The 23571-nt window shown below is 34.4% G+C and overlaps 1 protein-coding gene across 2 annotated transcripts; it reads right to left on the reverse strand.

Moving 5' to 3' along the window:
• Positions 1 to 653: 653 nt before the first annotated feature.
• On the reverse strand, positions 654 to 22732 carry LOC111800638 (ABC transporter D family member 1-like). 2 transcript variants are annotated; one of them, XM_023684428.1, is made up of 27 exons: positions 22543 to 22732; positions 22328 to 22438; positions 20541 to 20660; positions 19519 to 19798; positions 17213 to 17437; positions 15227 to 15424; positions 14629 to 15083; positions 14294 to 14423; positions 14140 to 14218; positions 13513 to 13751; positions 13061 to 13365; positions 12875 to 12974; positions 12605 to 12763; positions 12056 to 12155; positions 11867 to 11975; positions 9660 to 9750; positions 8310 to 8434; positions 6860 to 7009; positions 6691 to 6763; positions 5140 to 5320; positions 4908 to 5066; positions 3445 to 3594; positions 3130 to 3363; positions 1649 to 1803; positions 1497 to 1549; positions 1328 to 1406; positions 654 to 1139 (listed from the first exon to the last, which is right to left on the reverse strand). In XM_023684428.1, the coding sequence occupies exons 3-27, from the start codon at positions 20600 to 20602 to the stop codon at positions 1053 to 1055; spliced, it is 3978 nt and encodes a 1325-aa protein (XP_023540196.1). In that variant the 5' UTR covers positions 20603 to 20660; positions 22328 to 22438; positions 22543 to 22732; the 3' UTR covers positions 654 to 1052. The 2 variants fall into 2 exon arrangements, with proteins under 2 accessions (XP_023540196.1, XP_023540204.1); XM_023684436.1 differs by lacking the exon at positions 22543 to 22732 and having other exon boundaries at positions 22328 to 22532.
• Between the last annotated feature and the right edge of the window lie 839 nt (positions 22733 to 23571).

The raw sequence follows: 23571 nt of genomic DNA on the forward strand, positions 1-23571 counted from the left end.
GTACCATTCATATTTACAACCAAGTATAAAACCACGACTTAATAGTTTATCCAAGAAAGTACCAATCTAAACTTGATAACTAGTCTCATCGCCCAAAAAAAAAAAACCTACACGAGAAAATAATTCAAATTTCAAAGTTCCACACACAAAAGTGTTCAAGACTCCAGGGCATAAGACAAACCGAATCTCCATTTTGTAACTCAGACACAATCATGCCATTTCTTCCGAAGGAACAAAAGAATGCCTCCACATTCGTCCTAAAAGGTAATTCATCAAACACTGTCGGGGCAGAGGATAACAACATCCACAGAAGACATGAAGAAAGGAACTGAAATTTATGTCATTAAAAGAAAAACGAGTTGAATAAAGAAAATAAAAGAAAAAGAAAGCCAATGCTAAAGTGAATGAAGGTTTCACTTTTACCATCGTAGATTGCTTTGAGGGCTACTAGTACAAAAAATTCTGGCAACTCCGGGTTATTGTTGCATTGCATACTTCAAAGAAAAACCCGAAGTTAACACGATCTCCAACTGCGCTAGAGCTCTCCTCACAAGTCATTTGTGCAAAACATTACGACATGAGGGATATAGAAGTTGTTCTTGGCCGAAAAACTCCTATCTAGGGGCCACAAGAATTATTCAATAATCATTGAAAACACTTGAAATATTGATCACTTCCCGTTTTATTCAGTGGGGATCATAAAAATATGATAATCCATCCGATCTTACAAGCTAATTGAATTAAATGAAAAATCCTGTACAAATAATTTCCCTATCCTAAAGACCTATGACCTGCTTGCGTGCTCAGATCTTATTACCTGCTATCATAACAGTTCAGTGCAAGATATAAATAAATGGCTTCTTCCCTTTTCATCTCCTGAGCTACATATGATACACCATTTGTATGATATTATTTATAGAGGACCCTCTTAGTCCAATATAAATATCTATACAGAACAGAGCCATTTTTTTTCTCCTCATAATGGTACTCCACAAAGAGGCTGTCATGATGAAATAATCCAAGTAAATTCAGTTGGACTACTACTGCATACCTTACTGCTCAATTGAACGAAGCTCCCAGTTACCTTCTCCATCAATGAGTCGTAGCTCTAATGAATGGAATGGTATTAGAGCAGGTCTCTGGAAAAAAAATACGAGAAGGAAACAGTAAGAGGAACTCTCAAAATACCACTCCTGAGAGCAATGGTCAGCCTTGAACATCGCAAAAGGAAACGAACTTGAGTAGAACATTATATTTAAGTGCTGAACTGAATAGAGATATTTTAGTATTTCTGTTCGTGGTATATTTGTCATGGAAGAGCACTAACCTGTGATGAAGTAACCACTGTTATGCCCAAGCTCTTTGCAACCTTGTATAGGTGCTCTTCAACATCTACACTAGTAGCACTGGATAAACATAGACGTAATTAGTTATGATTATGTAACGTAAAACATATGCAGACTTGATTAGGGAGAAATTGAAGTTGGCCAACGTACTTGGTGCACTCATCAAGGATGCCAAACTTTGGATTGTGGAAAAACAAGCGTGCCTTTAATTGAAACATAATATAAATTTAATTAAGAGATCCGTATGCAAGTTCTTACAAGATAGTTAAGCTCACAGATGAAATAAATTAAGAGCCGCTCACCATTCCCAACCTCTGCTGCTCCCCAAGGGAAAGAATGTCTTCCCAATTCAAATTTGCATCCCAACCACCTTCCTCCCTTTCCAAAAGATAATTTAACCGAACATGCTGTAATATAGTTCCCAAATGCACATCCAGATTATCCACAGACGTTCCACCTGAATGACAGATGATTAAGATTGAATGGAATCGGCAATACATAAGATTGTCAACTACTTCTTGAGCCCAAAGGGGGTCATAATTAAATAGAAATGGCATATTTCTGAACATTAAAATTCAACTCTTTTCCAGTGATTTTTTTGGCACTCTTTGCAAATATTTTCCAAACTACGAACTTCAGTTCATCCGCACCCATTTTAGAGCCATCACTCAATGAAATTAATTTCCTGAAATAGTTTTTTGAACAGTCATAAGCACATTAAGTACATGTCTTATGCTTACACATGCACTTGTGAACACATGTTTTGGACACTTAAACCCATATGCCTGGTCTTTTATTCAATATTTCACTTATTTTTATCCTAAAAATTTGATCAACATAAAGAAACATAGGTGATGAGTAATAAATCTTGAGAGTAGAAGTATCAAACCTAATCTTTTGAAGCATACGAGTGCCTTAAACTAATTGATTTTAAATTCTTTTCCTTATATTTACTGAATCATTAGAAAATTGTTGATTTAATTTTGGATTTATTCTTCTCGAACATATTGCTAATTGCACCATTAGGAATGTGATTAGTTTCTTGAAATAAATATTTACTAAGAAAATTGAAAGTAAATATATTTAACAAACTTATATACTAACAACCATGTGACCTACTTTATAAAACATGACCTGTCACCATATTTGTACCTTATACATGTATATAATCTTGTCTGCTCTTTAGAGGCTCTGTATTTGGCATAAATAGAAAAATTTATAACATAACTTTTGGGTAAAGGCCTCCATTACAGACAACGAACTTAGTTACATCCCAAATGTCTTGCAGCTTCTCCTTATCCTTTTTTTAAGAGATAAACTAGTATTTCATTGATATATGAAACATATATATATAGGCTTCCCCGTATCCTTAAAACTTATACTCTCGTCCTTTCAAACTGTCCACACTTTCGAGTGATAATTACTTAATAGTGAGTCTAGCTCTCTTACATCTTCATGATGACTAAATGCGCTAAAATTCTTCAGAAAAAGACCAATTAGTACATGTACCATCATAAATAGTCCTTATATCTCTCCCTTAAATCCACTGAATTTTTTAAAATTTGAAACTTTATTCAAATGTCCAAGCATCTGAGACATCTAATAAGTGTCTTGACACAAGCCTCGCATAAGTTCAATATAAACAGTTACCCAAGCAAAGTATTTCACTCTTAGTAGATGAGTCTACTATAGGATTCAAATATGAGATACTAATGCACAATAAACTAATACTATAGAACTTGAACTCTTTAAAAAGCAGAGTGAAAATGTGCAAGAAATTTACCTTCAGCATACAATTTTGATGCCTTCATTTTTGCTTCCGCACGAGATAGTGGATATATTATTTGATCCCTCAGTGTTCCAAGGCACGTATAGGGGCGCTGAGGAACATAAAAAATACCCGAACCCCATTGATCTTCCTTGATATTTTGTGATGGTTTAGTGAGTTTCCCACTTGCAATTGGCCAAAGACCTCTAAGAACTCTGAAAACTGAGCTTTTTCCACTCCCATTTGGACCTTAAAAATTTGGGAAGATTGTGAGACAAAAATAACAGATTAAGAACAAGACCAAAAAGGGGGAAAAAAAACTTTACTAACCAGTAACCAGCAGGCTTTTCTCCGGTAAAATGTCACAGGTCAGCTTCTTGGCTAACATCTTCTGTGCTGGGGTAATGATATCCACCTTGGAGAATGAAATAACATCTTCGGAGTGAAAGTCCCTCTTATTGGTCGTTGATCCTCTAGTAACTGCAATTTTTCCAGTAATAAATACAGGAACAGAATTAAGTTTTCACTGGTGGAAGTAGCAATGCCCTGTTTTTAATTACTAAGAGTACTACGAACTACACAGAAATTCATATTCCGCCAGACTGTTCTCAATGATTACTAAAATGTAGCATGTGGCCAAAATATAAAAAATTTGGATGACGAAATCAGTATGTAAACCCTTATTAAATTTACAAAAGATTAGTTAAAGAATTGGCGTTCACAAAATTTTTATCACAATTGATTAGTTATAGTAAGAACAATGTGATATCCTTGAATTCTCGAATATAGGTCAGTTTTGCAGCGTATATGATAAGAAATAGGTTGTTGTGATCTGAACATGAAAGAGGAGGCTGGTTGCAGAGAAGCTGATAAATTGTTGGAAGCTCGCATAAGAATTAGCTCCAAAGCCTAATTTCCAAAGAAAGAATGATATGTAGGCAAATAAAATTCTTTCATTGCTAACGTTTTTCATGTGAGGAGAGCAACTTAATTACTGATGATAAGATAGCTATCATTAACATACACCTAGAATTAGTTAAGTGGTTTAATTAACTATCAACTAGCTCACTCAATTTTTATAAAACTTATTTAAATGTTAGGGACAAGGGACTCGCATCTTAAGATCAGTATGATATTGTCCACTTTAGACATGAGCACTCATGATTTACTTGTGTCTCATATTTTTCTGAAATTTATTAGAATGTTTTTTTATAGAAAAAAAAACAGTGAATATATTCATATCAACAAAAGAGAGAGGGCCTACGCCTGGAGTAGAGGGAAACCCCTCCCAAAACAAACTAACATGATAAGAGCCTTCCAATTACTTATAATCATCAAAGGTCTGTAGTCACAAATGGATTTGAAAGGTAAAAGAGGCCCACCAAGAAGCCAATTTCTTTACGAAATTCCAAAAAGAATCAAAATGAAGAGGCTTATCTTGAAAAGATCTATCATTTGAATGTAGAAACTTGTTAGAATGTAAACACTCAAAATGAATTAAATTTCCTACTGTTTAACTGCATAAACCAAAATGGATCACAGACACTAGTCACAAGGAGCGAAAAAACATAAATACGATGAATGGAACAATATTTACCTTATCCAACAAAAATTACTTCAATTGCTTACTTTAAAATCTTTCAATTGGTCACAAGTTACTTTATCACAAAACTTGCCACCAAAGGGCATTATATGGCATTTAACATAAAAACATTCTTGGCATAAATAACATAACTGAAATCAGAATATCAAAACATTGGCAATCTAACTGAAGATGAAGTAGAAAATTTTACCAGAATGTGCAGCATCTAGGAGCTCTTCGAGCTCAGATATTCGATTGATACCACCAGAGAGCTCAAAAAACTTTCTGTGTAATTGAAGAATGTCGCCAAAAGCTAAAAAGCTTTGTGATACAACAGATGCCAAAAATCGTAGTGCATGTGCCAGCTCACCTGAGAAATTTTATGGTGAGAGAAAAGAAGTGTTTTTATTCCTACAATTAAATTCTAGGTGACAGTCAGCTACCTTGAGTGGAAGTCATGGCTCGGTCACCTTGATGATCCAGAGCATATAACAAGCTCAAACCCCAAGTCACATTGTGAGGCAATTGCTTCGTGATAAAATCATCTAGAATACCGAAGAGCCATTTCTTCTTTAAATTCAACAATGAATGGTCCACAAGCTTCTTAAATCTTGACTCAATCATCTGCTCATTAACACGAAAAACAAATTTTATTGCTGACTGAGATTCATTGTGATTAGAGTAGAATTTATGATCCCTCGATGTAAGAACTCATTCTATTAAGGAATGCATCACAAAATAATAGAGAAAGTCAGAAAGGATCCTACTGATACATTTAGTTGTGAATGGTTCGATAGCAAGAGCATACAAGATGAGCATGCACAAATATATATAGACTAAACATATATACCGAGTCAACTTACCAATGAAAAGACCAAAACGTAAAACAAAATAAAGACAAAACAGAAACAGTGCCTGAAGTTAGTAACATATTAGCTACATTTTTATCCCAATATTCTTGCACAACAAAGAAAAATGAGGAAAACCCGCTTTAAACCAAAAGAATTAAAGTATATGTTGTAGGTTCAACAGAACACGGTGCAAAAATTTCATGTCTTTTGGTTTTCAAAGATGTTGGAGCTCTTTCCCTTTCTAACATAGCCAAATAATTTCCTTGTATTGCTCACATGACAAGTTGGTTTGCATTCATCTTTCTGTCTATAAACTCTGTAACAAATATGGTTTCCAATCTATGATGCTTGACTGTCACGTCCTACTTCTATGCTCCCAAGTTCTTAGGCACTGGTAGCCTAAAAAATGCCATTGTTTTTGGTTCCATTCAAACCTAGTGAATGCATTTTACAGTTTTAAGAAATATAACAGGCCATCATAATTTCTAAATCCTCCTTGCAATTTCGTTTTTTCTTTCGAAGGTGATCATTTACTCAGGACAACAAACTAATATAATAGAATTTTTTTTCTCCCAAGCAGCACAACAAAGTCAGGAAAACTTGTGGAACATCGAACATTCCAGTTTTTCTGATTTAAAATTTTGGTAAGCCTTGCTATAAATGTAAACAAAAATGGCAGCATTAGGAATTTATTTTTAGAGGAAAAAATTTAAAAAGAAAGCCATGTTTCAATAATTATTCTCAAAATTATTATTTCTTGTATTCTTCTTGAACGTTCTCACAAAGGACCTGCTTTTTAGAATATAGAAATTGCTATTTCTTTCAAAACTATAAATGTGTGAATAATGGTCTCAATATGCACAATAACTTTTGTTTTTAAAAGTCATTCAATCATAATTATTATTTGAAAACAGAAGAAAACTATATTCAAATGAGTTCTGATAATAAAAACAAAAACCAGTTCTCAAAATAGATTTCCAAAATAGCCCATATTTTTATTTTCCCCTTGCAACTCCATCACTCCATATAAGCTAACCAGAAAGTGTTCTAGGAACTCCCTCAGCTTCTTTTTGTAATTTCATTGCCTTCAATAAAATAGCTTCTAACATTTAAACAACAGGATGAAGAGTTCAGAAAACTTACGGCTTTTTCTCGAGAACCACCGCCAAAGAAAGCAATAGACTCCGCATGAGTACGGAGTCTTTCATGCATAAACCTGATTTATTCATGATCTTGTGAGTCATCCTCAACGTGCAGCATACATTGCAAATTAAAATAAATAAATAAATAAATAAATAAATAAATTAGTTACCTAAAGGTTCCCTCAAGTTTCTGTTCTTGACTAGTTAGTTCACCAAAATCAGGAGCAGCCATCCTTAGAAAACCAAGGCCCAGCAACATATAAGCATACAAAATGGCGACTCCTCTCCTACCTGTCAACATCTTCATTCTCCAAGTGAACCTTGAAACATGGCAGCAGAAACAGAAAAAAAATTAATTTACACAACAAGGAAGAAAATAACACAGCTTATTATTTACTAAGAACCTTACTGTTGAAAGATTAAAATAGGCCTCGACAACCTCAGCCTAACCTTTATCGTTACTATTTGATTCGGCAGTACATGTGTAATTTTTTCCATTATATGAACATCATGTTTCTTACTATTCCAGTATCAAACTTCATAGTATGAGAGAAATTTTGGTCAACGATGCTTAGGCATTAAGCAGCTGTAATCACATAAGTGTGGTTGCTGGGATGATACTCACTATCATCAGACATACCCTCAATGGAAAAATTGCCTACAATGGTCTCAATCTTTCGTGATGTTCATATGTGGTGAAAGAAGACTGGCTTCCAGACTATAAAAGACAAAAGTCTACTAACCAAAAGTATATTGCCATGGAAAGCTAAAAATATATATAGTAATGTTTTTGTGTACAGGAAGCACTGCGAGACACCCTTTTTAGCTAGAAAATTCCTCAAAATCATTTGAAGTTAACGGCAAACTCCATGATATTTGGGAGGAAAAGTGACCGTCACTCATTCTGGTGTTGGTAGCAACTTGACAAATATGGAATAAAAATTGAGTGTTTCTCTGATCCTAATAGTACTCAATACAAGAATATTGTGGAGAATAATAGTTTCAAATTCCTTCATAGCCTCAAAAATGGCAAGGTCTGGAGGCTAAGAAACAAAAAGAGGAAATGGTAGATAACAATTTCCAAGGTTCTTATGCAAAGGTTGTACTGATTTGTATTAAGGAAGAAGCTTGTATTCCTTATCTGAATTCTTTCATTCATATTCAACCCCTAAACTTAACGACCACGAGAAGAACTTAAGAGACTTTGAGAAACTAGATTGAATCCTGGCAGTGGCCACTTGTTAGGATACGTAGATCGACACCATCTAATCCAAATATTACAATCCTAAGAGCTTCTTACATCTATATGTTGTAGGGTTAGGTGATTATCTTGTGAGTAGGTCCTTAAAGCTAGTTTAAACACTCGTGGAAACAATAAAAAAAAAAATATATATATATATATATATATATATATATATATTAAAAGCTCAATAAAAATGGATTGTGACAACCAAGCTACTATCTGTGAAGGACCTTGTTCAGCTTGACAATACAAACACATTGAGATAGACTTCACACTTTCAAGGAAAATATTTTACGGAAGAAAAAAAAAACCATCACATTCCCACCCATCTTTAAATTGTTGACATTTTTACCAAAGGACTTCTCAACTTCACATACCATAGAATATCAACAGATGGCTTCACCATCCCAGTTACTAGCCCAGACAGGTCAGTTGTCAACTTCTCGAGATCATTGGTTAACCTCTGATCTGCATCAATGCTTTTACTTGACATATAAAAGACCTACAAGACGCAATAGAATTCACGGGGTCAAACTTTTAGTAGCCTAACTAAAACATTAATGTGCAGCAACTGAAACAAGCTCTTTGACATTGCTTTATTATTATTATTATTTTAACCATAAACAACTTCTAGGAGTAAATGTTCGAAAGTACAAACTCCAAAGGGAGTGAAAAAGAAGAAAAAAAAAACAAAAGATAAATACAACCAAATAAAGATTAGCCATGAAAAGAAATAAATAATTAAAGAACCAAAAACTTTTTCAAATACTTCGCCTAAAAGACTTAGAAATCTTGCAAATGAATCATGAAACTATGAATAAAGCCACCACCAAACAATAAAAGCCAATAGCTACTTTAAATCTTCTAAAGAAAACCAAGAAATGGCCACCAACCAACGAAAATAACCTTTTAAACCCCATCATAAAGCAATCTCGAAAAATTCTTCAGCTTCGCAAGAACTATTAACCCATTGCAAGAAAACAAAACAAAACTTTGTAAAGCTAAACCATGATGCGGTTTCCTTCTTGAACCAAAGGAGGACTTTCACGATTCTCAAGACCACAAGCTCTATCCAAGGAGAAAATTTGGCTGAGGTGAATATGGAATAGTAGCCTTCATGTCACAATCCCAAAATAATAAGTCAAAACTTCTAGAAAAAGAATTTTCAAGAACATCAACCTCCATATTGAACTCCATTGGTTGAATGGTTGATTCCACACTACTCAAACTTACCTCAGAGTCAACCCCAGAGTGAATAACTCCTCCTGTTAAACCTATAACTGAATCCAAAAGAGTGAAGACAAAATGGTTTATGAGAGGTAAGATAAGTGAAGGGAAAGGTGGCAAGGCAGCATTTTGATTGGAGAGTGTTAAAAGTCTTGTACATCTTTCTTCAACTGATTCATAATTAAAGAATTTTCCTCCAAGCAAGGATGGCAAGAAGAAATGCCCCTTTTACGAAAAATACAAAGGACGGGCTGGAATATGACAATTCTTCCCTCTTCTGACACTTGAAGGCTTGCAAATCTCAAAATCCACAAGGGAGATTTCTATTAGAGGCTAGGGATTCTCAATATATGAGGGATACGCTTTGAAAAAAGAATTTTTGATGTATTCCACACTTTGAAACTCTGAACACACCTTTGTCATGCTTCTTGATTGAATTAACACTTTTTCACAACTAGAGAATTTGTTCTGGGTGGAAAAACCCCTAATAACCCATGTACCTTGTAAAATGCATTGTTCTTCATATAGGTTTTCAGCAAATGCTTCGTCATCCGAATCCTCCAACCAAGGGCTAGCCTTGCGGTGAAGTGCCTGTTATTTAACAGTATATCAGTGTCTAAATTTGAATTAAAAATATAAAACTGAGACATTTTTCTTTAGATAAGAAACTAGAAACGAAATTTAATGAAAGGAAAGTAAAACATATAAGAGTTGTCATTTTGTAGGTAAAAAAGATACAACAAAGTTCGGCAACGATAGAATATGTTCAAAAAATTGGAAAAAGAGCTTCACAAAGCCCTTAAAATGAGCCGTGGTAGGCTGTAAACAACAGGTTTGGACATGATAAACAAATACCCACCAACTTTAAAAGTAATATAATATCAATAATAATAGTGTGTAATCATGTAAATATTGTAATCATAGAATCTAAAAACGTTTATTTGGTGTCCCTTAAGGGACGGGAATCTACAAATGACAATTGTTGTTATTGTTAGCAAACTCGCTCACTCGCCAACAAACTCGCTTGACCGTATGGACTACTTGGTCAAGTATTTTATTTAGAGTTAAAAGTTGAATTTTCGGAAGAAAAATAAAATGATTGTATTTGTTCTCTATAAGAATTAAATACTTGATTTTCTTGTATAGAAGAAGGGTCATCTACCAATAAGAAAAAATCTTATAAATATAAATGATAATATATACGCACAACACACACAAAAAAAGTTGGAAAAACAGCTTTAAGACATTCAAGGGGTGTTCTAAAATTCAAAACTTTACTAGTCATCCGATTTGTCAAATAGGTAGTTGTGAGTACACCTTCCCCTGTAAGCTTAAGCTTAGGAAAAAGAATAGAAAACATTATGCGTCCGCCACCTCAAGTAAATGCCTATTTTTCCATTCAGCAATTGCATTTTGTTGAGTATCTCGACAAGTAGACTAATGTCAATATTTTTATCTTTTAAAAAATTACTCCGATATGCATTGAAATATTAGATTCTAATTAGTGTAAAATGCTGATATTAGTTTGGAGTTCTAATCATATCATAAAAATGTTTGAAAAGATCTTTTGCCTCAGATTTATTTGTCATCAAGTAATCCCAAGATAGACGTGTGTGATCATCAAGAAAAGTAACAAACCACTATGAGTCAAAATGTTAGAAGGACCCCAAACATACCTATGAATTAAGTAAAATGGTTTGGAGGCTATGCATGGTTTTAGTAAATATTTGGATTCATGGTTTTTCGCAAAATGCAACTTTCACAGTTAACTGGAGAGAAATCAACATCTTTTACCGAATTTGGAAGAAAATGTTTAAGATAGAGAAAACTTGAATGACCCGCTAAAGCATGAACAGAAAGAGAATCAATACTACTAAAACCTTGAGTTATTTTTATAAATAAAAGAACTTTTGTTGAAGTAGTAAAGACCATTCAAGCATCCTAGCTCCCAATTTCCTTCCCTGAGTCACGATGTTGAAGATATGATAAGACTCAAAGGATGTGACACAACAATTAGAATCTCCATAAAGTTTGCCAACAGATAATAGATTACAGGCTAATTCAAGAACATGAAGAACAGACTGGGAAGGAAGTGCACCCGTCAATCTAATAGCTCTTTTTCTTGCAATAGAAGAGAAACTACCATTTGCAATTCTTTTTTTCCTATAAGAAATAAAATATGAATGTAAAAGATGAGATGAACTGGTCAGGTGGTCACTTGGAAGCGAAGATACCATAGAAAGTAGAGTTGTCATTTCAGGGTGATCCTTGGGTCCCGAAGATTATGACAATGACGGCTGGGTTTCTAAAGGTCAAAGTTCTCTCCCTGCTCTAGTACCAAATTGAATTTTGAGAACAAAATAAGTGTGTACAAGGTTGAAGAATGACCATCTACCAATAAGGAAAACATCACACATACACATCATACACGAAAATATAAAGGATATCCACAAAGTGTAACACAAACTAAGTATATAGGTATGCCACCTTAGCATGTAAATATTTTACATGGAAAGGTAATAAACATTGGATAAAAGAAAATTGAAAGAGCATTCCGCGATGCCAAACAAATAAGAACATCTGATGGCTTTCAGTCTGTGTTATGGCTATCTCTATAAAGAAAATTAGCAGATAAAAGAGATGAAGATCTTTCTTCGAAGAATTTCATTACAAGACTAAGATTTTATTGCGTAATCTAAGAAATTACCTTAGAGAAGGAGCAATAATTGCATTAGCTGCACTTTGTAGGACACTAACTCCAATCAACCGAATAAAGGATGCCTTATCCTGCTCCAAAACGTACTTTACAGTGGTTCCTGTGGAAATTGATTCTCCTCCAATGAAATGGAAAATTTTATAAAATAACCCATGTTTCAGCAATGACACAAAAATTTACCATTCAAGGAGGCAATGCGATCTGATATCCATGTTCTAGATAAAACAAGAAAACCAACTGCCAGCAGCTGTGCTCCCTGTTTATCAAATAATGTGGGCACCTGTAGTAAAAGTAGATCAATGATGAGTAATGCTCATAAATGACAAGAAAGAATATTTAACGGCCTTTAATCTCTCATTTAGAACGGAAAAACTTGAGCCTATTCTGCTCTTAATGGTATCTAGTCTGTTTTTTCCTTCCGTCCTTTTTAAATCTATTTCATTTAAGTTTACATTTTTTAATATATTCTTGATGCAGTGAGCATTGAACTAATCCAATATTTATATATATATATATATAGTAGTCCAAGTAGTTTTACGTAGTGAGCTTGTTGATTTACTGTTTTGATAGACATCTGAGTACACTTGTTAGTTAATTTCAGGTTTAGTATAGTTACTAGTTGGTCAGTTGGCAGCCTATATAAATGGCAGTTCCGTATAGTTACTAGTTGGTCAGTTGGCAGCCTATATAAATGGCAGTTCCGTAAGTTCAACATTATGAGAGACTAACCAGTATTTTGATCATTGCAGCTATTCTCAGGGGCAATATTCTAGGAGTTCCTTGAAGTTCAGGAACGATAGGAAAAGTAGCAATACTATCTGCAGGAGGGGAGGTTGATATCAACCTTGGATTGTATAATCCTGCATCTGACTTAGAGAAACTAGATGCCTAAACAACAACCAAAAAGAAAAGGAAGAATCGTGAGTTCTTCCAATACAGCAATATTATCTGGAGAAGACAATATGAACCAATGGAATACAGTTCTGACAACTTTTCAACCTTCTGAAGACTGGAAAATGCTTGCTGGACTACAACTGCATCACTTTGACGGTCTGTCTTGGGTCTCATGGAATTGATCCCTCCTTGTGGAACCTCCTGCCTGGATTATCTAGGAAGTAAATGAATAAATATCTGTGTTTTTCACATTAAACAAATAGTTGACAGTGCTATCTGCTGAAATCTAACCGTTTATAATGAACACTCCAACCTCCTTCACCATCCAAGGATAGTACCACATCATGGAATGCAACTAAGGCTGGGCGGTGCGAGATTGTTATGCATGATGTTCCCATATCTCTAACTTTAGAGCAAAACCGTTCTTCCATATCAGTTGTGACAGCACTTGTGCATTCATCAAGAATTGCAAACTTAGGCTTATGATAAAATAATCTGGCCATTCCCAACCTTTGCTGCTCTCCAAGAGATAGTTCCTCACCCCAGTTTACCTCTTTTTCAGGAGGGTAACGGTCCAGCAAATAATCAAGGTCGACCTTTACAGTAAGCAACAGAATTCCAGCATTCAATGCCAAAAGTAGTGTGGTGATCACTAAAGTCAAAGATTAAAAATACAAAAGAAATACCATAAAAAGAAGCTAACATTTTATTTTCAAAACAACCCAAAAAAAAAAAGAACTAACATTTTTTAATAATTCTGTCATTCCAGCATGCGTGAGTGGTTCAACTTCTTGATCTGCAGTTAATGGGTAAATTAACTGGTCCCTCAGGGTGCCAACAGCAGTATATGGTCTCTGAGGAACGTAGAAGATTTCCTTATTAAGATCAGAGCCAACCCCAGGTTTAACAATATGTCCAGAAATCAGAGGCCAAAGACCACCTAGAACTCGAAAAAGTGAGCTCTTTCCACTGCCATTTGGACCTTCAGCACAAAATAACAAGTTTCAATATTTCAAACAACATCAGCAGCAGAGTGTCAGAAAATGTTTGGCATCTGGTTTATTTTAGGAACATAGTAGCGATAAAGCATCCATAGCTATTAAAAATTAATGTTAAACAAATATCTGCTCACTGAGAATATAAGCTATTAGAATAAAAGTAAAGCACTCAGATGAACAAAGCAATGAGTACTGAAAGGATTATTCTTCTTTTTCCTCCAAAAAAGAAAGTTGCAGAAGATTCTGCCTTCTCCTAAAACAAAGGAACGAGCCACTGAAACTATAATTTAAAGAGGCGAGGAGGCAGACAATGCATATTAAATTGATAAATAATCAACACTAAGCAAGATGACTATTGGTTGGAAAGAGTACCTGTAATTAGTAGGTTAGATCCTGGTTCAACCTTAAGAGTCAGGTCATCCACCAAGACGTTACCACTGGGAGTGACAACCTGGTAGCAAATTCAATTTTAAGATGGAATGAGCGGTACCTATATTTGGAATTAATCTCAGCTAATTCATCATACCTTAACTCCAGAAAACTGGATATAATCTGCTTCACTGAAGAAATTCATACTCTCAGTTGCTGGCTGAGAAGATTCAATGCTCAACTCTCTGGATACAATCATCAGCTCATGAATCCGTTTAGCATAACCACTGCAATAAAGAAGACGAAAGAGAATGAAACCAAATAAATAACTTGAGATGTGGATTAACTTGCTCCTAATAACAAAGATTTCTTTCATCCATACATCCACCACCATGCTATCCAAATGCTGTTTCATATTTAGGCAAACAAATACTTCATCAACTAAGAACAGAAGTACAGTATCTAACAAAACAATATATTGCTAAATAATACCTGAGACGATTGAGACGTCTTGAACTAATAGATAGAGTTCCAAGAGACTGAAATAATGAGATTATAACACTAGTATGGTATCTAAGGTTGCTCAACATCTCTGCTCGCCCTAAAGTTGAAGAGTCTGGTCTGAGATTACCAGAAAAGAAAGGCTCAATAATCAAAATAACAGCAAAAGTGGCACCAAAATACTTTACTAGGAAGTCCTGAATCATGCCAAACCACCATTGTTGATGAAGAACAATTTTCAAGTGCTCAACGAGAGTATTAAACTTATGCAGAATATGAAATTCTTCTCTTCTTTCTCCACCATAAAAGGCTATGCTTTCAGAATGGGTTCTTAAACGAGATTGAAGTTGTCGATACTCTCCTTCAAACTGTTGTTCTTTAGACATTAGTTTCCCAAAAGGAGGAGAAAATTTTCGAATCAAAGTTCCAGATGCTGCTACATAGCCCTGTAAAGTAGCATCTCTTTCAGCTTAACTTCTTAAGTTCAAATTTTTAAACTAAAATCTAGAAAATATCTACAATCTCACATGTCAAATGAAAGGCATTACCAACCAACATTGAAACAAGAAAATTCAACTGGAGAGATTACCAAAATCCATAGGACATATTTTGGGCTGGCATAAGAACAAAGGCGCCATGTATAAAGCAGACCATCAACAACTGCTATTAAATCATCCTGTACAAGCTCACTCAATTCTGAGCAAAACCTAGGTATATCACTTGCAATACGCTGTTCAGGATTGGTCACTCGACCATCAACATGAGATATTTTGTAGTATGACATATTCTGAAATACAAAAGAAAAGAAGAAGAGTTGGTAATTAGCTCAGAACCATAATAGACGGCTGATTGGAATCTAGATCTTATAGGATTTCATCACGTGAAATTGGCAGGTATTGAAAACAACATTCCTAGTATTACAACCCCAGATAATATGAGAACAATCAGTCCTTTTTGCATCTCCATTGGCCCCCTTTAGTAATTTCATTTGTATCAATGAAATTTTCCTATCTAAAAAATGGAATGAGAAACAGTTAGTTGAGGTTAGATCAAATGCTAAAGCAGAATTTAGAACTCTAGCCTAAAGGACTTGTGAATTTTGTAAGGTTTTTATCATATTACATGAACTGAAGTTGGCAAAGGTAATCTAATGAAGCTTTATTGTGATAGCAAGGCAGTAATTAATATTGCTCATAATGCCCGCCCAATATGATAGAGCTAAAAATGTATATATTAACTGACATGTTTTTCTCACAACCAATTAGCATATTTTCCTACTAAAGGAACGTTAATGGGTGATACTTCCGGTAATTTATTGGAATTTAGGAATTGATTAATTATCTTTATTTTTGTATGTATAAATTAACCGACATTTTTATTTCACGAGTAATTAGCATATGCTCCTACTAAAGGAACGTTAATGGGTGATACTTTTCATAATATACATAGCAGGTTATTGGAATTTTGGAATTAATTATTTATCTAGATTTTTGTTTACTCTCTTTTGTAGTTAATTGTTGACTTAAACTAATTTATAGGGTTCAAATTAGAGATCATGAATTGGGTTTCTAGTTACTATTAACTCTTCAATTTTTGTATATAATAGTCGATACTTGTGAAGCAAAATCAATATCACAATAAGAAATAGTGTAGTTTCTTCGAATGTAGCATTAGCTAGGATAAGACGTGGTTCTATTCCTATTAGTAGTCATGACTTAGGTGCCATTAGTTTACTACTATTTTTTTGCTGGCTGTTTGTCAATGTTAAGACCATGAACCTACCATTATGTTATATTTTCCATTTTCGGACAAAGCCGGCCTGGATTTGCAACTGGTTTCACCCAACATGGGACTATGTTTGCATCCTCAGCTGTCAAGTAGTTCATTTTTTTCGGGTTTATAATTAGCTTGCAATTACTTTATCTGGTTCAGCTACTTTATAATTAGTTCCTCAATAGAAATGACAAAGATCTTCAATCTCCATTTCTCCAAAGTCACCAGCGTCACTCCCTCTTGAATTATCCTCGATTCTCACACAGTTGTCTGTTTGCACTACTCTACACCTCCTCACCAAGGAATCCCAGGGCACCATGCCTACTTCCCCATATTCTTTCATCTTCGACTCCAACCAGTTCAAATTGGCCTGTCCTTATCAAATGGGAAAAAAAATATTTGCAAGATATGGAAAAAGTTCAAATTGGTTTGTCCTTATCCTATTGCTGTATGAGATAGGCATTTGAGATTATTATGCATTTTCCACTTGGTAGAATTCCAACCCCAAAGAGTTTTTAATTATAAACTTTTCCTAATAGACTATTTGGAGAGTGTTTTTATGATCTCTTTTGCTCATGTGAAGATTAAACCACCAAACATCCGATCCCTTCTTTGAGTCTTCTTTTACTTAAAAAAGCTGAGGAAGTAAAAAAAAAAAATCCCCCTTCATCAAAAGCTACAAAAAAATATACTAATGTAGAATGACATTAAAAAAAATATGCAGAACAGTATAATAAATCTACGGAAGTTAATACAAAGAGTAATAATTTGATCAATATCAACAAACTGTATCCAAAAGTACCTCAAAATAGTGAGTGTGAATGAGTCGTGTTAATATCTTCCTGAAATGCAGACTTAAGATCCCAGTCACGTATTTCGAAGTAGAGTGAAGAGTTGAGAGAAGGAAACATAAAAACAGATTCTCTGAAATCAAACGTAGAAACAACGGAACACGTCGAAGAAATGCTGCACGGAAAAGAAATCCTTGTACTTTTGCTAATCTATTGCTCAGAGCAGTTCGTAATACCTGCATAGATGGTAAATACAAGCATGAACACATAAAACCACCAAAAGGAGTGTTTCCAACAGATATTATACAGATCAGTCATCACAAAGAAATATATTATTTCTTTCTTTTTCTTTTCTTTGTGTGTGTGTGTGTGTGTGTGTGTGTGTGGTAAGAAAACGGGGACTTATGGTTTTTCTGGAATTCTATGTACATTCACCACATTTATTTCCACTTGTTTACTCTTCTTTCCATACTGACAAAGAAAGTAATCTTAATTCATCTCTCATATCGAGGGGTTCCCTTCAATTACCCATGAATCTTATAATTCCATCTACTTTTCTTTTATCAACAAAAGACAAACTTTTCATTGATATATGAAAGTAAGAAAAAAATTTCAAAGATACGAACTCCCAAAGGGAAGAAACAAAAAGCATATTTCCCTAAGGAAAACCAAAAAGAAAAGGATTAAGAGAGCCTGAAAAGAAACCAAACAAAATAAAGGAACCTAAGAACAGCCAACAGACAACAAACACTGCAAAACTGGAAGATAAAAACACCAAATACTCTTTAGAGAACTTTCAAACCAAGCAGAAACTTTATTGAGAAGCTCCTCAAACCACTGAAGCTTCAAACAGAAACCATACAAACTAGCTTGAAACATCACATCAGAAAGGAAAGAAAAGCAGGATTGACCAAGGCAAAAAGCATGAATACCACAAAGCCAAAGAATAAAACAAACAACCAAAAGCTCTATCAATGCCAAACTCAACTCCAAAGAAAACCATAAGTAGAAGCAACTTCACCCAATAACTGAAAACCGATAAGCAAAACAAACAACGACAACCACTTCAGCCCAGCCAAAGACAAATGCACTCCAACGAGCCAAAGGCCAAAAGCCCAACCTCAAGAAATAATCTCATAGGTTTCATTGCCACAATCCTTTAGAAAAGAAGAAAAAATTTCTTCTCATCTTGTGTTGACGAGAGGGGGAGAAGACTCATCTGACGGCTTCTTTAAGGGTGAATTAAGTTCTTGAAGAATAGAACAAAAGGCCTCATTAGAAACCTTTTTGTGCCCATGAACAAGTGGAAAATTGAACTCAAAGTCATCACTATTCACTACTAAACCTGAACACAGAATCCCTACCTATGATCTCTTAATACCTTGAAACATACAACCTTAATTTGTGACTCTTCTTAATGCCTTCAAGATGGCATACCAACCATCATGGAAAAACAACTTAGTAATCATATTGGTATATACCCAATCAATAGTCGACTATAAAGAGCCCCTTTCTTCTCTTTTCACCCAAGTTCGCCCTCTCAGTAACCAAGTAATAATAACTGGCTGAGCAAAAGATCTCCCCTCCCCCTTACTCCCCAAACCAAGCCTTGGTCCTACTACATTTGAGGTTACTCTCGTAAAATTCCTTTTGTTCCTTTCTCCCAGAGGCTAGATCTTCTCTTCAAGGATATCCACCAGTACCAGAAGCCATTCAACAGCTACAAAGGTGTTCCAAGGAGGACAAATTGAATTTTTCCAAATGAATTATCATAAAAGAGAGTAAAATTAAGATTCTATTGCCGTGTCTATGTATCAAACAAATTGACTACTCTCCCCTCCTTTTCAATAGAGATTTATTAAAGTTTGGAGGAAATGGATTTAAGAGGTCTGTTATCAACTGAACCATGATTCCAAAAGCTTGTATTTCTCCTATCGCCGACCTCTATGTTAAATGGTTGGCACAAAATTTTCTACAAAGAATAACCAACATCCAGGATTAATATGATCTCATTCTCACAGGATTAGCAGTGAACCCACCATCATGATCCAAGCCATATTTGCTCAACGTAATGCAACCTAAAACATTGATTTCACTGAAAGGTATCTGACTTCATCTTTTTTTACATGTAAGTGAAAGAGTGAGAAAAAAGAGATGAAATATTTAGTTTGCACTCAATGGTTTATCAGAATACAGGTTACATAAGTTTGCTATCAGTAACTTTAAGAAGAATTTACCAAAGAAATAAAAGAAATCGAAGAAGAAAGATTGACAATTGTGATCACATCACATGTGAATATATATAACTTGCGCTTACCACTATACCCAGTAAAGATAAAAGATCCCCAGCACCCTTTTTGTCCATCTTAGACAATAGAATAGCGGCAAGTGCATGAAGTGACCTCAGCCCATCGCTCTTCTGTGTGCTTTTCTTTATCTTACTACCTTCGACTGCCAAATTTATAGACCTCTCTTCGTTACTATCAAGCCCATTGTAATGGTCAAAAGAGGAAGACTTTTTTTTACGGCACCGCGATTGCAAATATACAGCAGTCCCACCAACAAGAACAACGCCAGTGGCAAATAGTAAAGTTTTCCTATCAAGAAGAAATGACACTTCAAATTCCGAAGTTCAAATAGTAACTATGGCTAATAGAAAAGGGCAAGTGAAACAAATTCCATAATAAGTAACGAGATGTTTTGGTGCATATAAAATGATAGATACATCATGAGAAGAGAAGTGGATCTTGATTAAAGAGTCCAAACATCAAAAGACATATAACAAGATCATAAAAATTTCTAACCTAAAGGGTAATGTAAGCTTGCACAGTTTGCAACTAGATTATTAAATAATCCCAATACGGAGAAGCAAATACATAGACTGCCTTAAACTTCGTCAACATATTAAATTTTGATTACTGCGGAAATTAAAAGGCATACTACAGAAATTCCAGCAAGCATTCGATGTTATTGACACCAAAAATTTCCTGGTATCGACAAAGTATATTCCCATTCATATAGTTCACATTCACCTCCACATGCAGGGTCGTAAATCAAATGATAATTTGAAATTTAGATCTTCATATCTATGCTTTTCAGTTGAAATAGTGGAACTTTTGGGCATACAGTTGAACAAACACTTTCAATAAAATAAAATTGCAGACAGTTTAAGAAACAAATTCCAAACAAATAAATCTTCTTTCTTCTGTAGCTAGAGAACAGGCAAATACCATACATGAGAGCATAAGAGAACAGAACCTATCGAAGAATCAAAATAATGAAATCAACTTAGTTGCAAAAGAGATTCACAAGACAGAGACGCAGTGACACCAGAGATACCTCCTTGAAGCAAGAATATTGTCACGATGTTTGGTTAAATGCAACAACTGAAGAGATGGCATCTTTGAAAATCAACCTTCCTCCACTGAGGGACTGTCAACTATAAAAATACCTTCTGACCTAAAAAATAAGAAGACAGTTCAAATTAATCGATAAACGATATCCATAAAATGGATTTGAAAGAATCTTGACCTTTTTTCTAATATTAAATAGATGATTATATTGATAAAGTGAAAACTGTAGCCCGAGAGAGAGATCCCCACAAGACAAAAGTGTTAAAAAAGGAGCTTTGGTTGGCCATGATACGTACGAGGTCAAAAGACGAAAAGAAAAACACAAGGACATGTCTTTCAAAGAGATACTTGAAAGAGAGAAATGAGAAGTGCAAAGTTTAGATAATTTACTATATACAAATGACCATTTGTAGAAGAAAATGTAAGGGAGTGATCTTTTTTAGGGGGTAATCATCCACCATTGGCCCATACCTCAACTAATCTCACAGAATAACTACTTGACCCTGTAAGATTTAGGATTAGGAAACTTGTAGAGTATTATGTCCTAACTAATTTGGCTATTGCGATTGAACCCATGAATTTATAGACATTACAATTGAAGTTTGCCTCTTTAAAAACTGAATTAATCTCTGGTGGTTAAGTGTTACAGATAATCTCATAGGACAATTTTCTTTCCTCTTTTTTATATGAAATGAGCGATAGTTCCACGATACATGCAAAAGCCATTTGAAGGGAGTGAGAGCATGGAGAAGATGGATCACAGATAAACATGGTAAGTTTCATAATACAAAGATAAGCAAATAAAATAAGCTAAATCATTCATATTCTCTAGCTTTTCCTACTGTTCCTCTCTATTGTTTTCCTTTTTCTTCTTTCTTCTTTCTTCTTCTCCTTCTTCTTCTTCTTTTTTCCCCCCTTTTGTTGGAGGGAGTGGGGGGGATCAGTGTCGTATGGGAGGTACTGTGTACAACAATTGTACCTTTTAATTTAAATCCAACATAAAGACTAAAACGGTAGTCAGGCCAAATGTTGTAAGGGACTAGCAATTGAGAAGATGTTTCACTATTACAAATGCTACTTAAGTCGACGTATCAGAGTAATTTTGACCCATTCACATGTTGAATTAGACTTTCCTTTTAACTAACGAGCTCAGCACACTGACTAAAAACTTCTCAGGAGAACAAAAAGATAAGAATGTCATTTCAACGAGAATTGCCTACTGCAATACCATCTAAAATTTATAATGGCGTCAAACACCGAAGATTAATAACAGAGGAAAATCTAAAATTCACAATAACAAAAGGAAAATCTAAAATTCATAATCCTAACTCCTACCATTACAATTCCCTCCTCCATTCACAATATGAATATTCCAGATACCCAATCCATAGAGTAGCAGTTAAGTCCTTAACACAAACACGTGTTTCAAAATTACACCACGAAAAGCTTGCAGCTAACTAGGTATCCCATAATCTTAATTTGAATTTCACCATGTATGAGATTCGTTTATTGTACCTTTGGCCGAAAACTACAGTTCAACTTCGTACATGTAATCACTAGTTTTAGCTGTTTAGCAAATGTTACTCGACCCCATGAGAAACTCAAACTCTCTATCTACATCAGCCCTCTCCACATCTAAGAGAATAACCAAAAAAAGGAAAAAGGAAAAATTCTCCTATAGCCTTCGAGTCTAAATGCATAATATATACACAGACATACATAAACACGCACGTATATATGACATCAAATCGAAGGAAGCTGTAGTGACCTTACCAAAATTTCAGGTATCTCAAGCAAGTTAGCGGTAGGCAATTTGTTTTCCCAGATTTGGAGGAAGTCGTCGTAATCCGGAGCTTAGCTGCTTATTTCGGTACTTATTAGCTTCTGCATCCACAGTTAGATATCATCTTCATCCGCCATTTCATTCTAATGAAGTTGCCGCCATTTTTGCCACAGAATTATTGTTTCGTAAATGCTAAAACCCTTACCGTAATGAATTCAGCTAGTTCGATTTGCTCAAGTCCCGTTTCGAAGAAGCATCCTCCTCTCCATTCAAACTGGATTTTGACGCCTGCGAAAGTCATATAAATACTTTATAATAATATTGCGATAATCAATCTTTATGTGAGTTGGAAAATAATTGTTTCCAATGAAATTTAAGATGATTTTTCTTGTAAAAGGAAAATAGAATGATATTTTTTGTATGATATCGTTTAAAATAACAAAGGTTTCATCCAATTTTAAACGAATAAACTCAGGTGGGTCAGATATTATTAAAATTGAAATAATTCGAGTTAAACATTATCTATTATAACTTTTTTATAATTAAATTAATTATTAGCGTTTGAATATTATTATTTATATTTCATTATCCCTCTTTAATTATGTAAATACTAATTTTTTTTTTCAGAAAGATATCGATTTAACTTTTGAGACGGAAGCTTCAATCGATCCTCACCAAATAAAGTGAGAAATCGTTGTTTAGTATTATTATTATTATTTTTTTTTTTGGTCGAAGGAACTTATATTCATCTTCTAATTTGATTCGATTTTAAATCACGTTCATTATCAAATTAAGATTTTTATTTATCTCATTCATAATCTAAATTATAGCGTTCAATCTTCTAACTTATTTTTATTTGAATCAAATTAAATGTTTTATCAAAAAAAATTATATAAAAATATATATATTAAGATGGAAAAAATCTACCACCAAAATATGAATCATAACAGAATACTATTTCCTCTCATTTTATTAATTTAGATATTAACCTTCTTTTAATTTATAAATTTTTTATACAAATTTAAATAAATAAAAATATTTTGTAATTTTCTACCTATTTAGTCAAAAATTTAAATCCATACCAGGGTGAGCATATGAAATCACACGATAACATAACATCAATAATTTTGTAAAGGCATAATGATAGTAGGGTCGGGATATCCCTACCCTCCGAACTAGACGTAAAGGTCTTCCCTCATCCGGCTTTCTCTACTCACTGTTTCTCCTAATATCC

This window comes from Cucurbita pepo, chromosome LG01 (assembly GCF_002806865.2).
Source record: "Cucurbita pepo subsp. pepo cultivar mu-cu-16 chromosome LG01, ASM280686v2, whole genome shotgun sequence".
In the NCBI taxonomy this organism is placed as follows: domain Eukaryota; kingdom Viridiplantae; phylum Streptophyta; class Magnoliopsida; order Cucurbitales; family Cucurbitaceae; genus Cucurbita; species Cucurbita pepo.

What these genes read in the sequence shown, in the direction of transcription:
- LOC111800638 (XM_023684428.1), bottom strand. Translation starts at nt 20,602, where the DNA reads ATGCCATCTCTTCAGTTGTTGCATTTAACCAAACATCGTGACAATATT. An exon ending in AATATGTCCTATGGATTTTG is followed by an intron (nt 15,084 to 15,226) that starts GTAATCTCTCCA and finishes GCTACTTTACAG; the next exon opens with GGCTATGTAGCAGCATCTGG. An exon ending in AAACTTGAGGGAACCTTTAG is followed by an intron (nt 6,764 to 6,859) that starts GTAACTAATTTA and finishes TGAATAAATCAG; the next exon opens with GTTTATGCATGAAAGACTCC.